Source organism: Nanorana parkeri, unplaced genomic scaffold (assembly GCF_000935625.1).
Source record: "Nanorana parkeri isolate BGI_ZX_2015 unplaced genomic scaffold, ASM93562v1 scaffold586, whole genome shotgun sequence".
NCBI lineage: Eukaryota > Metazoa > Chordata > Amphibia > Anura > Dicroglossidae > Nanorana > Nanorana parkeri.
Window position 1 is genome coordinate 154,399 of NW_017306854.1, and position 14,628 is coordinate 169,026.

The window sequence follows — 14,628 nt, forward strand, 5'->3', positions numbered from 1 at the left end:
CTAGGATGATTCTTTGACCCTTCAAGGTCACCTAGTCCCCAGAAGGTTGACCACCTCCAACCGATCCCTTTATGGGGATGGGGCCTTTCCCTGAGCCTTCAAAATCTCATTATGGGCAAAATGGGAGCCAGCAGCCAGGAAGAAAGCAGATTGGATGCTAGAATTGCTGTCACTGTAGCTCCAAATGCCAATTGTATTCTCTGCCGCTGAATGGATTGTGTAGAGAGGGGTAGTGAGCTGTCACACATGGCAAACATTTGGCTGGGCAGTGAGGTATAATAGAGCTATGCAAGGTAATTTATGTGTGTATGGTATTTTACCCCATGATAATGCCTTCATCACAAATTTGAGTTTCCAAACTTAAAATTGATAGGGAATCCATTTTCATTTATGTGATATTATGAAGAGTTTAAAGTTCCACTTGCAATTATTAAATGCAAATTGTAGGTGTGCTGGGAAGGTGCATAGGGTGCCATTCAGAATGTATGGCCCTGGACTGCACCAAGGTACCTAACGTGCGTTACTGCAGCACACTAAATACCTCCGTAAGAGGAAAAGAGGCTTGACAACAATGCCCTTCTTCCATGTCCTAACAACATAGTAGCCATTAATGACAATGCATTTAGTTTGAACATTCAGCTCCTTTAATTAGAGAAAGTTGCTCTTGCCTGCCACAGTGGCATAACAATCGCCATAGCGACCCAGGCGGCCGCTATGGGGACGGGCACAGGGGGGCCCGGCCAGGGCATCCCTCTGATGCCGTGTGGGCCGCCTGGGTCACTATGGCATGTGGGGGTGCTGGCTGTCACTGACACAGCTCAGCAGCAGCGTTTTCCCTCACAGCCGCTGCGGAGCTGTGTCAGTGACAGCCAGCAGCTACGGCAGAAAGGGTTTTGCAACAGTTTCTGCTGCAATCTAAATAAACTACATCAAGTGCTGTATAACCTATTGTATTTAGGTGTATTTGTGATTTGTATCCTCACTGGTATTCTCATTTAAATCTCATTTCCAGGCACAATTTAGATTTAATACTAACGCAGTGAATGGCTTGCATGCAGTATGTGTATGCCGTCATGACTTTCAATGTGCAGCAAACATTCTTCAAAGCTTGCTTTCAACTAGTGTCATCCCAGGACTTCCTGTGCAGAAGACCAATCTTCTCTGCCTTCCAGCCATACGCTGGGTGACCAGTCTCTTGTTTATTGAGAGAGTAAAAAGGCACCAAAAACAACGGCTTATATTCGGGACGGCTTATACTCGAGTATATACGGTAACAATAAAGCTGACCACACACACAGATTACAATCTAATTGCCAATTCCCATACAATCTGCTGTACTCTAGATTTACAAACAACTATGTACCACAAGGCCATACATAAATATACTCCATTTATATTTATTCAGCGAGGCCCCTGCACTCCATTGTTGTTGGTAAATCTAAAGCAGATTGTACAGTCAGATTCTCATACATCTGGCCAGCTTAAGAGGTCGGTGTGACATGGATGAATGGTCTTATTTGCCTCAGCCTGATCACTCTCTAGGGTGCTATAGGAACAGGTATGTTTGGCAGGGCCAGACAATGCCAGGACTACTTATCAAAAGGTTGAACAAAGTAATGCAAACTGTTTTTCAATATTCATGACTGTTGCCAAGGACATATGTTAATCACCCAATATCAGGGTATGAATGAGTTCTGCGCAATTATCTGATGTAATGTACAGCAGTCTCAATGACGAGAGAACAGATTGCACTGTCAGCTGTTACAAGATGCTGCCTAACATTTTACGTAAAACTTCTGAATGCAAATTCCATCATACAGATATAGAACCTCTTAAAGGGAATCTATATTTGTTTTGTACTTTTTTAATTACGGATATATATATACACAGTATGTGTGTGTGTATGCTGTTTAGAAGTAGGATGTCCTTTTTGATTGATTTAAGTAAGCAAGGAATCATGGAAAGTTTAGAACTTTTGTTCCTGTAACTGTAGTGTATATCATGAGAATCTTTTCCCCAAAATAGTTTAATATGGCTACATGCCCCCCATATATGGGGTTACGGTGCCTGCTTGAGTTAGGCATCTCCAGTAGGTGTCATATGAATGGAGAGTACTGGGGCATTGAATGGGAAGGTTTTTTTCCAATTTGTCATAGTTAGGGGCAGAGCCTAATTCATTTGACCATTTACCTGCGTATTTATGTAGGGTGATGTGGGCAAGAGTTAGTAAAATACTGTATAGGTAAAAATAACCCAAGTTGGGGAGGGGGAGACATTTTGAAGAGTAGGTCAGCAAAAGTGGTACAGCCAGTCATCAGGTGCGTTTTATTTGGGAGAGAGTCGATGAAGGATTTGATTTGATTGATACACCAGCCATTGATATGTAGTTACGCAAGGAAGTTGTTATGAAGTTACACAAGGAGGCCGAATACAGTCATCATTCAGGGTTGACCATTAACTGATCCAAATTCTCTACTTAGACTGTTTCCCCCCCACCCTAGAGCAAGCTTTATTTACCTTAATTAGAACTGACGTTTTTACATACCTAGGCATTCAGATAACTAGATCCCTACCTGACTTTCTCAGATTGATTTTTGAACTGCTTATATCTTTAGTGAAGCAAATAACACAAGTTTGGTCAAGGTTACCTCTGGGTGTGATGGGTAGGCTAAGTCTTGTTAAAATGATACCTCTTCCCAAAATTCTATTATTTTTTGTGGCATTTCCGTTTACATTACTCCTAAATATTTTGTGGCATTTCCCTGTTTACATTCCTCTTAAATACGTTAAGATATTAAATGCCATTCTCAGGCCCTTTCTCTGGGGCAAAGGTAGACACAAACTCAGTTGAGAGGTGGTTCGGCGCCTATTGAATGGTGGAGGTTTGGCATCTCCTGATTTCTTCATTGCTTCTCAGTTGTCCCACCTGTTTCACTGGTCCACACTAGAGGCACCTCAAGTCCTGTATCTCCTTCCCATCCCGGGCAGTCTTTGGAACTCCTTTATTTACTATCTCGGGGCCTTGGGGGCCTCTCATCCAGACCCACTCAAGATAAACTTCTACTACAGTGTCTTAGATTATGGGACATGGCACTCAAACGGATGAGGCTTTCTCCTTTTAACAATCAAACGCCTATTTGGAAAAATGCACTACTCCCTGAATTTGGCACTTTACCCAATCCTGAAGTCTGGCATAGTCGAGGAGTGAGCTGCCCAGGCCACATTATGAGAGACTGAACATTCTTTTTTTCAGCCCACAAGAGGAATTTGACTTACCGAATGGCATTCTCTTTAGATATTTCCAACTACACCATGCTTCACAGGCCTATCTTTCTATACTTCCTTCTGTACTTTTGGATAACCCTCTTTTTGACGTCCTGACTGCTTCTGGTTTCTCTAAATTGATTTCCTCCCTCTATAGCATGCTCCATGTCCCTAGCGCCACTCTAGCTGCCCTAGCAAAAAAAAGTCAGTATGGGACTCACGAGTGGGTAATTTAGCTGAGGAAAACTGAGATTTGGCGCTGTCGACCCACAAACAGGCTTCCCAACGGCATTCTGACAAACGTACGCATTTATATATTTTGCATTGCACCTTCCTTACACCTATTCGTTTATCTAAAATTACAACCAATGATAATCTGCTGTGTCTTAAGTGGCAGAATGCTCCGGGGTCTCTCTATCACATGATATGGTTGTGTCCCCTTGTACAAGATTACTGGCAACAAATTGTAACATTTCTGCATGATGAGATGGGCTCACCAGTGGCCTTAAACCCCAAACTATGCCTCTTATGTATACCTTGTGCTACAGATGTAGACGAATATACCACTATTTGTATCCAAGAAACTCTTTATGTGGCCAGAAAACGGATTGCCAGATTATGGATCCAGTGCAATGCCTCCCACTATAGCTCAATGAAAGCGGGAGCTAAACACTTCTCTCCCCTTTAAATGTTTGATTTCTAAACACCGTGCCTGTGAAAATAAGATCCACAAAATATGGGATAGATGGACTGCAAGATCCTCCACATGTGCTTCAACAGATACTTTGTTATAAGGGTGACGGTAAGGGATGGTGACACACTTTTTTTTCTGGTAACACTTTATTTAAAAACGATGCTGTCATATTTTGCATAGTTTAACTAATGTTGCATAACACAAAGGTCGACTGTACCTAATTCTGGACGTGATACTCTGTAATACTCCCTCTTTATTGTATTCATTGTTTGTCCATTTATATGTGCTTGATGAAACTGGACCTGTACACTGTTTTGTTCGTTTCTATTTCTTATTTCAATATTTTTTAGAAAAAGCATAACAAGTGTCATAAAAAACTGTATAAATCTCGAAAGACACAAAAGAACCACTCAACAAATGGTATAGAGTAAAGAGGTATAACAAGACAAGGCCATAGAAAAGTCCTTTTGTTCTTTTCTTTTTCAATAAACCATTTTGTAATTAAAAAATAATGAATCAGAAGAGAAGGACACATCCATTTTCCTGAGGAGACTAAGCGAAACTGGAAAGTGTGAGGTGGGAGGGGTTATGTCCTTAAAGTGGCAAGCCTTTAATTTTTTACCCAGTGTCCAATTCTCCTGGAGGCAGCAGCATAACCCTATGTCTCAGAAATCTTCAGACCTTTGTTCCTCAATGGATAATAGAGAAATACAGTTTTCTTTATTGTTCATTAAGCGACAGAGGATTGGTAGAATTTAGAGGCAACTGCGACGTCCAAAAGCAGTCCAACTGAGGGGTGGGAAAGACAGCAGACAAAAACGCTAATAAGCCCACAAAACAACAGTGTACAAACTGGGGGCTGTCTGCAGCTCAAAGAGTGCCTTGTGTCTGCAGCTCAAAGAGTGCCAAGAACCTTATCATTAAGCCTATATGCTTGTACAATGATCCAAGCAATAGAGAGAAAACTCTTTGGCATGTACTGAAGTAGGACAGAGGGATGTAAGCACAATGTCTTGTAGAGGTAAAAGGAAGACACTATGCTCTATGTCTTGGGACAACCTTGTGTTTGTGTAAAACAAGAAAATATGTTTTATAAGACAAGGCTGCCAACTATGACACTTGCCTTGCAGAGGTTATGGTAATGAGGATGGCCACCTTTTGAGTGAGAATTGGCAGAAGGATATCTCTAGTCGATTTGAAGGGCATTTGTCGAAGAGCCAATAGGACTAGGTTTAGAGCCCACAAAGTCACGTCACAGGAGGTTGTACAAATGCCTTAACTATGAAATGAGAGGCAAGCGGTCTTTTAAAGAGAATCACCAGAGCTGCGATCTGTCTCTTGATGGTACTAAGGGCTATATGTTGATCCGGACCAGATTGGAGAAAGGTAAGGATGCATTCAGTAGAGTATGTCCTGGGATGAAATTTTCTTGACCAAGCGAAGTATGCCTTTCAATTGCAAAAGTTGACCTTGCAGGATGTTGATTTTCTAGCTTTAAGAAGTGTTGGAATAACTGAATTACACAGAGCCTCATCTCTTAGGACCTGGGCTTCAACAGCCATGCCGTCTAGGCCAGCAATCATGAAGCGGGGTGGTAAACCAGTCCTTAGGACAGAAGATCTGGTAGAGCCTATGGAGTGTCTGCCAGCAGTCTGATGAGGTCTGAGTACCAGGTTTATCAGGGCCAATCACTGGTACCGGTATGTCTTTCATCTCCATTCTGTGGAGCAGATATGGAAGGAGCTTCAGAAGACGATAGGTGGAAATCAGGTTGAACCAATCCCATAAAGCCACAAGAGCATTCACTGCCAAAGCCAGCGGATCCTTGTACCTGGAGACACATGTGTGGTTTGTGGTTTAATCTCAAATTCCCACAACAGTACAGTAGGGCTTTCAAGGTGTACATGTGAATTCATACATAAAACAAATATGTATTTATACATCTTAAAAATGCATCTTTAATACATTAATACTGCTCATATAACTGACTGGACAGTGATAGTTGGGCATCTCTCTTCAGATGTTCACAAAGAGGCCTATTTTTGGATATTGCTTTAATAGTTTTATTGATTGTATATATTGAGATGCATTTTTAAGCTGTATAAATAAATATTTGTTTTATTAATGAATTCAGGTTTACACCTTAAAAGCCCTATTGTTGCTCAAGGGTGTGGTGTACCATACTAAGGTCCCAGGGTAAATGGTTATATGCAATTGTGGTGGATTCTGAAAGCTAGGAGGTCCATATTTGGTGACCTGCCACTGCAACAACGGCTTTCAAATACATCTGGGCAAAGAGACTATTCCCCTGGGGCCAGGCATTGTCGGCTGAGAAATCTGTCAGCCAATTGTCCACACCTGGTATGTGAACAGCGGACAAGCTTGGAACGTGAAGAACTGCCCGTGCCAGAATCTGGTCAGGGTGGCATCTGTCGTCAGAACTTTCCAAGTTATTGGACGGTAAGATTTCGGTGATTCTAGAGCTGGACTGCTGAGCCACCAGGCCAGAGATAGACTGGCCTTGGGTTTCAAGTGCATGTGATTGTCCAGAGATTGCACCAGCTTGTCCCATACAGCCAAAATGTTGAGTTGCAACAGTCTGGTGTGGAACTGGGTAAATTGGACTGCCTCCAATGAGGCTGCTATCAAATCCAGAACTCTCATGCAAAAGAGTAGAGTAAACTTGGGCGTTTCTCTGGATTCCCACCAGAGGCTGTGTCACGGCCCTGAACCTGGAAAGTGCTATGTGGCCAACAAACCTGTTTGCTAGGTGTCTGGACACCACCACTAGCAGAGCCCAGTGCCTGAATGTCACATTACAGACAGGCTCCACTTCATCATGGAGGGTCTGGTTATGGCCTCCAAGGCGACACTAAGGACTAGCTAGATAGCTGCATTATGAGCTTTGCTCGCAGCGAAATGAAGGCTTTTGACTGAAGAAAAAAATATTCTTGATAAAAGTGAAAAATGTCTAGAAAAAAATGGTTTAACTTTTCTCCAAGGAAAAAAAGATGTCCATCCACCTACAACACTAGCAAAAAATGGAAACATCATAGGAGTGGGAGGGGTTATACTCGGCTGGCAAAATGGCTATTTTGTTTGCCAGTGTCCAATTCCTCCTGCAGGCAGCAGTATAATCCAACTGTCTCAGAATTCTACTGATTCTGTGTTCCTTAATGAAAGATAAAGAAATGACATTTCATGACATGGAAACCTTTAGAGGGCATTTCAATATATGGCCAAATATTTGTGGACACTTGACTGTTACACCAACATATATAAACTTGTTGGACTACCCATTGATGCAGAGTAATCCATTGTCTTGGTTTACAGTTCAGCTACTCTACCCCGAGATTCCCTAGGTAGATTACAATTACTACCAATGTTTTAGCTACCAATTTACCTTATGTCAAGAGTAAGCCTGTGCTTTGAAGATTCACTACATTGCTTGCTGGCTCCCACTGCTTATACAAACCTTCCCTCCCCATTGCTTCAATTGCCTGCTAGAGCAAAGATAAAAATCCCTGTGTAAGCTCAGTGTACCGTGCATTTGTCATGGATCCTACAGGCACAACAGAGCAGTGGAGGAGTAAAGGGAGGTGAGAATAGGCTGCTGGCAGACAGGCCATTAAGTTAACCTGTTGCAGTGATGATTGAAGGGAAGAGGAGTAGGCAATTAGAGTGGAAATAAACTCTGGAAAATAAAAAGCTGCTAGGAGGTTTTGTATGTCTCTTCTGCCAAAAAACTTATTTCTCTTTCCTCTAGCATTTTTTTCTCTGAATACACTGTATGGTATAAGAATCTGAGAATGGAGCCTGGGACAATGTAACTCCTGTACACATATGCAGGTGTTACATCATCAGTGACTGTCCAATGGCCAAAAATTAGCAAATAGGGAACAGGAAGAGGCAGAGTAGATCAGCGACTGACAACCCAAACTGGACAGCACTGGATGTGGGCACTCTTGCAGGTAAGTGTGCCATAATGTATTCTGTGCATACTTGCACATTATGGCAAGAGCCCACCTGCCATGGCAGACTTTGGTTCCAATTTAAGTGAAGCTGTTGCAGTGGCCTACGTGGTAAAATAACAGATTCACTTTAAATAAGAGATAAAACACCCAGAGGTAATACTTTCACTGTAACTGTGGGAACAATAGGAAACTGTGGGTAGAGGTGGTAATGTTAAAGGAAGCCCGAAACAAGAAAAATATCATCTCCTTTCAGCAATGCCTGGCAGTAATGCTGATGTTCTGGCTATAGTGCTTTCTAAATCATACAAATGTACCACTAGTGAATTCAGAACTCCTGACCTTTGTATTTGTTCTGAGCCTGTAAAAGAAAGTACTAAAGCCATTGGATTAGCATAACAGCCAAGTAACTAGTGTTCAGGAGAGACCGCATATTTCTCTCTGCACAGGTTTCCTTTAATGTCTTAGTGCTTCGTATAACTTACCTGTAATACAAAACTTCACAATTGTATAAGATTACTCACACGTGCATTAACATTCTGCTTTTAGAATATAATGCCTCGCGCTTTTAATCATGGGAACGCACTGTACATCTACTATTTATAGTGCTGTGTACTTGGACCCCTGCTTACAGAAAATTTACAATACCATACAGCAGGATATATTGTATCCACTGCTTTGAATAAAAGGCAATGCACGTTATTACAAAGAAAACATTTCTATTGGTGCCTACGCTCAAGCAGCCTGTTTTATTAAAGACAATAGATGTATATCTTCTTTGGCTCTTTTAAACATTCTGATGGCTATTACATTTGATGGACTGACTCCAAATTCACCTTTATTTTGTCCATCACTGCACTAGCAAATTACATCCCAGCACATAAACACTTTTCAGCAGGCACTTCTCATAACGGTCACAAGAATAAAATATAGTCTTACCTCATTGCAGTCTTGCAGAAAGTGTTGAAGATGCAAATGGTCTTTCAGTTTCTGTAGCCATTTCTGTGCAAGCGCCATGTTACGTTGACTCCTGGGGACAAAAATTCAAGGATAAAGATGCAAAATGTACACACATTTTAACAGCCACTGACTCTTAACCCCTTGAGGACAAAGGCCTCTTTTCCATTTTTTGTTTACATGTTATAATCCATATTTTCGGAAAGCCAAGACCCTATAGAATAAAATGGCAGGAGTTTCAAATATTTATGTTGCACGATATTAGCGCAACTTATTATCAAACCCAAAACTTTTGTGAAAAATACACTTAAGTTAAATGTAATGCTCCAAAACACTATATAAAACCATTGTTTTTATAAAATATAAAAGAGGAGGTTACGAAGAGTAAATAGATACCCAACATGATCAGGTTAAAAATTGTGTGCGTCCGTGAAACTGCAACAGAATTCAGTACCGCAAAAAGTCCATAGACGACGCTTTAAAAGCCCCCACAAGTTATCAGTTTAAAGATACGTGTAAATTTTGGCCCTAGGGCGATACCCAACATGTGTAGCATGATCGTCGTTTTCGTGCGTAGGCGCACCCGACGCGTGTTTCCGTGATGACGCGCGTTCTCGCCGGGGACTTAAAATTTTTTTTACATTTCATTTATTTAATATTTTTTAAACTGTTTTTGTTTTTTTACTTTACTTTAATTGCTATCACATAGGGAGGCTTATAAGCTCCCCACGTGATAGCATATTGATGGTGACAGGTACTCTTTTAAGGTGATGCTAGTGTCACCTTTACACCTTTACACGCTTCAGGAGCCCAGCACTGACAGCTTTGGGTCTGGAAGTGATGTAATCTGCATCGCTTCCGGTCCCACAGTACGGGGAAGTTCACTGATCTCCTCGCCAGCTTCCACCTGACACCCGAAACGCCGGTCCCGGGCCCGTAGGAGGGGCAGCGGAGCCCGGGAAACACGGCGGGGCCCTATTACTGGATTGTAGAAGCGATCTGGCGGCAGCTGAGTCACCAGAAGCACTTCTACTGTAAAGCTAGCCGCCGGCTCTACAAAATGGAACAGTCTCTGCCAGGAGTATGTTTAACCCCTTCAGACTTCATGACGAGATTATCCTGTCATGGGTCGTCTAGGGGTTAAAAGCAGAAAGTCTTTCTTGCTTTAGTTGGGTTCTCAGAGTTCAAACAAGCTGAAAATTGAAGCAACTGATGGGTTTAGAGCACACCTTGATTTCAGAGTTGAAAAGAGATATTGTGTACAACTAGATGGATCCATAGCAGGAGGAAGGAGGTTCTCATTTCCCGATATAGATCTTTAGTCAGACTTCATTTAGAATACGATGTCCAGTTCTATAGACCTCACTACTGATATTGATAGAGCGAGTTCAGAGACGTAGAAACAAAAATAAAGCTAGGTCTGATGGATAAAACATATGAGGAAAGATTGCAGTATGTGGTGCAGGACAAGCGAAGAAAAAAAAGGGGGGTGCAAGGGAAGATGACAAAATAAGGGGGGGGGGGAGAGAAAGAGCGAGAAAAAAAGAGAGAAAGAACATTTTGTTTTAGAGCCCAAGGAACACCCAGAATTAAAATGGCTAGGACAGAGGTTTGGCAAACTGCAGTTTTAGAATAATTTATCCAAGGTTGCCAAACTTTTAAAAATTGATTGCGTGTGTCATATAAAATGGCCATTAGTTTCTCATTGACCTTAGATCATTAACACGATTTTTAACATCTTCAAAATCCAGTGAAAGAGTCTTTTAACCTTTGGCGATTGTCATTTTAGTAGGTGTGAAAATGTGTGGCGAGAATGAGGGCAGTATTTATAATATGAAGTTAAGATCAAGAACATGGGGGCATTCCAATAACTAGCAGCAGGAAAGTTCAGAATCATAGAAAAGTTTTATTTTACTGAAAGAGTAGTTGATGCTTGAAACAGACGTCCAGCAGAGGTAGTGATTCAGTCAACAGTAAGTGAATTTAAACATGATTGGGACATAGATCTATACTCAGGCAAAAAGGTTAAAAAAAAACACCCAAAACAATTCTCGATGGACCACTTGGTCTTCTTCGGCCATCACTTTTTTATATTTCTTTTATATACTTTGCAGGTAACATTTAGAGAAACATTTTCCACCATGAAGCAATGTATAGCCTACTCCAGAAGCCAAAGGCCCACTGACATAACACAACCTAATACCATGCAATAGTTGGATTGACCTCTGCATCAGAGCCCCTTTGGGAATCTTTCACATCTACTTATTTTATGTTTTAAATTCGCTGCATTTTGTGCTTTTCTGAACTAGGGATGCACCGATACCAGTTCAGATACCAGTGCCGATACTTTCATGAGAACTACCAGGGTTGCAGTGGTTGCAGCTGGGACCTGGCTCTGGCGCTCCACCACTGTCCTGAAATCATTAGTCGATATTAGGGATGCACCGATACTAGTATCAATATCTGTGCCGATACCGAGTATTTGGGCGAGTACTCGCCCAAATGGACAGACGCCTAGCACGAGTCATTACACGCTGCCCGGTTTCCTGATTGGCCGGGAAGCGTCTCTATGCTCTCTCGTCACTTGTGATGAGAGAGCATGGAGCCGACTTCCCGGCCAATCAGGAAGCCGGGCGCCGTGTAATGACGCAGCGGCCGGCATTCTGATTGGCCGGGAAGCTGGCTTCATGCTCCCTCGTCATCTCGTCAACAAAAATGTATCAGTACTTGTACTTGCAAAACTGGAATCGGTGCATCCCTTTATATATGTTTATGAAAACAAAATCATACTTCAAAACAGAGATGTACAAATCCCAGGAGCTCCGTGTGCTCCTTACAAATGACAGCTGCCTCCTAACTTCTGAATTTTTCTCTAGTCTAGTCTTGGAGCTGGAAAAGTATCTGTACTTCTACTTGTACCAAGTACTGTACTAGGTATCAGTGCATCCCTATTCTGAACAAAAGTTTACAACCATGAAACTTTTTTATAGCTAATCCATGCAAACGTTTATGAATAGCAAGTCAACAAGCATTTATAAACTCTGTTGTGCATTTTTACATTTCATTAGCAAGTACATAGCAAAGTAGCTCAGCTGCAACAGCCATTGACTTTGTTCACACCATGTCCATTGGACTGCATTTTAATGCACGCCAATGCACATGTATGGTTTGAACAGGGTGCATAGAAAACAACTTCACATGTGTGGTTGCATGCAGGAAAACCCACTTCAATGGACATGGTGTGAAAAGGTCCTTAGGAGAAGTAGGACATTTAAACAGTGTCATGAACTCATATGTGTGTATTGGGGCTGGCTGTCTATAGTGAAAGTACAGGTTAATGCCTTCGTACATCAGAATCTGTGAGGGTCATTGGACATTATACTGCGTGTCAGAAAAGCCTCTGACAGCCTCTGTCCAAGCAGACAAGCAATGAGATAAACATATAAGAGAAGCTATACTTAAAAGAAGAACTCCAGGAACCAATCAAATTAACCCTAGACCCAATGCAAGGGTTAACTATTTGTTTTGTTCTAGGGGCTAAATTAAAAGAAGATACACCCACCTGATCCTTGGTCCTGCTTGGCTGCTACACTGGTCCCTGTAGCCTCTTCTCCCCAGTGCTCCAGCAGTCTAAGCCCCAATGACATCATCACGTCTCATGCAGGTCCAATCACTTGCATTAGACATGAGGACGCTGAGGGCCATACCACAGTCAGAGCGGAGGGAGAGAGAGGTGAGCGCTGACTGCCACAGGACCGAGGATCCGGTGAGTATATCTTCTGTATTACGACCCTTAGACCAAAATGAGCACCTAACCCTTGCAGTGTGGTTGGCACCCCACTGAAAGGCTTTATTTGGTTCATTCCTAGAGTTCTTCTTTAACATACCGTTAGCTTTGGACAGGGCTTACAGTGATACAACACAATTTGTTCTACAAATACTTGTCTCTTTTTTTCATTTCTCTTTTCATTTATCCTCTTTCAGTCCTGTCATCCTCCTCTAAAAGCACTGACTTCAGTATTTAACAGAGGAAGAGGAGAGAATCAGCAAGCTTGCCTGCAGTGATAGATGGCCACTGTCAGTGTAGCTTAGTCGTGGCGGTAAAGGATATAAAGTGAAAGAACAGTCTGTATCACAAAGACAAATCCTCATACGATGTTTCCAGAACAGAGGTTTAGCGTCATTGAGAAAATGGGCTGACTTAAGAAAACTGCAGCAGGGAATAATATCGTAAAATGAGGGTTTTGCCTGTAACATACAGGGGAGACCTGAAAAATCTTAGAACTCCTATAGGATATTGACTTAGAATCATGCAGAGGTACAATTACAGGATGTTCTTTCACTGTATAAATCCAAGAGGAACTTAAATGTTTTATTATCAGAGTTATAAATATATAGATGAAATAATACATATAGCCTAATCGCTGTCACAGCAACTCCTTCAGAGGCATACTGTACCCATCTAACACCACCGATATGTAAAATGAAGGAAATTGAGAAGGAGTGTACAATGTTGGCAATGTTATTAAAAACGGTAATATGTTACATGAAAGGCTGCTAATATGCTAACCTCTTACTGAAGTGGACCTATACTGCTCCAAATGCTGCTTCAGGCGCCTTCCAGTGCTGGTCACATAACTAAAAGCCTAGGCAAGGGTTAGCCAAAATTCAACCCTACAGTTGTGGTGCAACTACAAGTCCCATAAGGCATTACAAGACTGACAGCCACAGCCATGACTCCCAGAGGCAGATACATGAGATTTGTAGTTGCACCACAGCTGCAGGGGGACGAAGTTTGGCTACCCCCAGCTTAGGCCGTTTGGCAGATGATCTCTACTGAAGTGGAGGATTAGCCAATCTGATAAAGCAATAATTTTGCCACTTTATAGATCGCTGGTTCGGCCTTATCTTGAATGTGCAGTTCAGTTTTGGTCACCAATCCTCAGAAAGCATGTCCTTTAGCTGGAGAGAGTCCAGAGAAGGGCAACAAAACTAATTAAGGGGCTGGAGGACCAAAGATATGAGACAAGGTTGCTACATTTAAACTTGTTCACACTGGAAGTGAGGTGATTAAGAGGGGACATGATTTTGATGTACAAAATGTTTAGTGGTGATGGCAACATCAGCGATAAACTTTTTACAGTAAACTCCCTAACTAGGACTAGAGGACACCACCGAAAATTGGTGGAGAAAAGATTTAACCACAAAGGGCGTAGGGGCTTCTTCTCAGTCAGAGCGGTTACATTTTGGAACTCTCTGCCACAAGCAGTGGTATCAGCAGAGAGTATTGGATCATTCAAGGAGCATTTAGGACCTTCCTCAGAGACCATAACATACATGGGTACAGGTACTATTAAAAACTAGACCACACAGGGACTCTTGTACACACATTCACATGCACAATCACACACAGAAACACAAAGGTTGAACTTGATGGACCTGTGTGTTTATTCAATCTCAAATACTATGTAACTATGAATGCCTATTTATTCCTACAGAAGATCACAATAGCAAATGCCTTGGCTTTTGGCTATGTAAATGGCACTGGAGCAGAACTTCTCCAGGATAGGCTATTATCGATTTATCAATTCCAATTAAATTGTTAAAATAAATGTTTGCTATACTCTAGTCTAGTCTTGGAGCTCAAAAGTATCGGTACTTGTACCGAGTACTGTACTTGGTATCTGTGCAACCCTACTATCATTTGAATGAATATCCTAACACTAAACTCAGGAGTTAAAC

General features: G+C 41.8%; 1 protein-coding gene across 1 annotated transcript in view; it reads right to left on the reverse strand.

The window, feature by feature from the left end:
* Positions 1–14,628, reverse strand: part of SPTBN4 (spectrin beta, non-erythrocytic 4) — a 124,811-nt gene that overhangs the window by 71,605 nt on the left and 38,578 nt on the right. Inside the window, exon 19 of the mRNA XM_018562600.1 lies at positions 8,869–8,959. Within this exon, the coding sequence (XP_018418102.1) occupies positions 8,869–8,959 (91 nt within the window). The remainder of the gene's footprint in view (positions 1–8,868; positions 8,960–14,628) is intronic.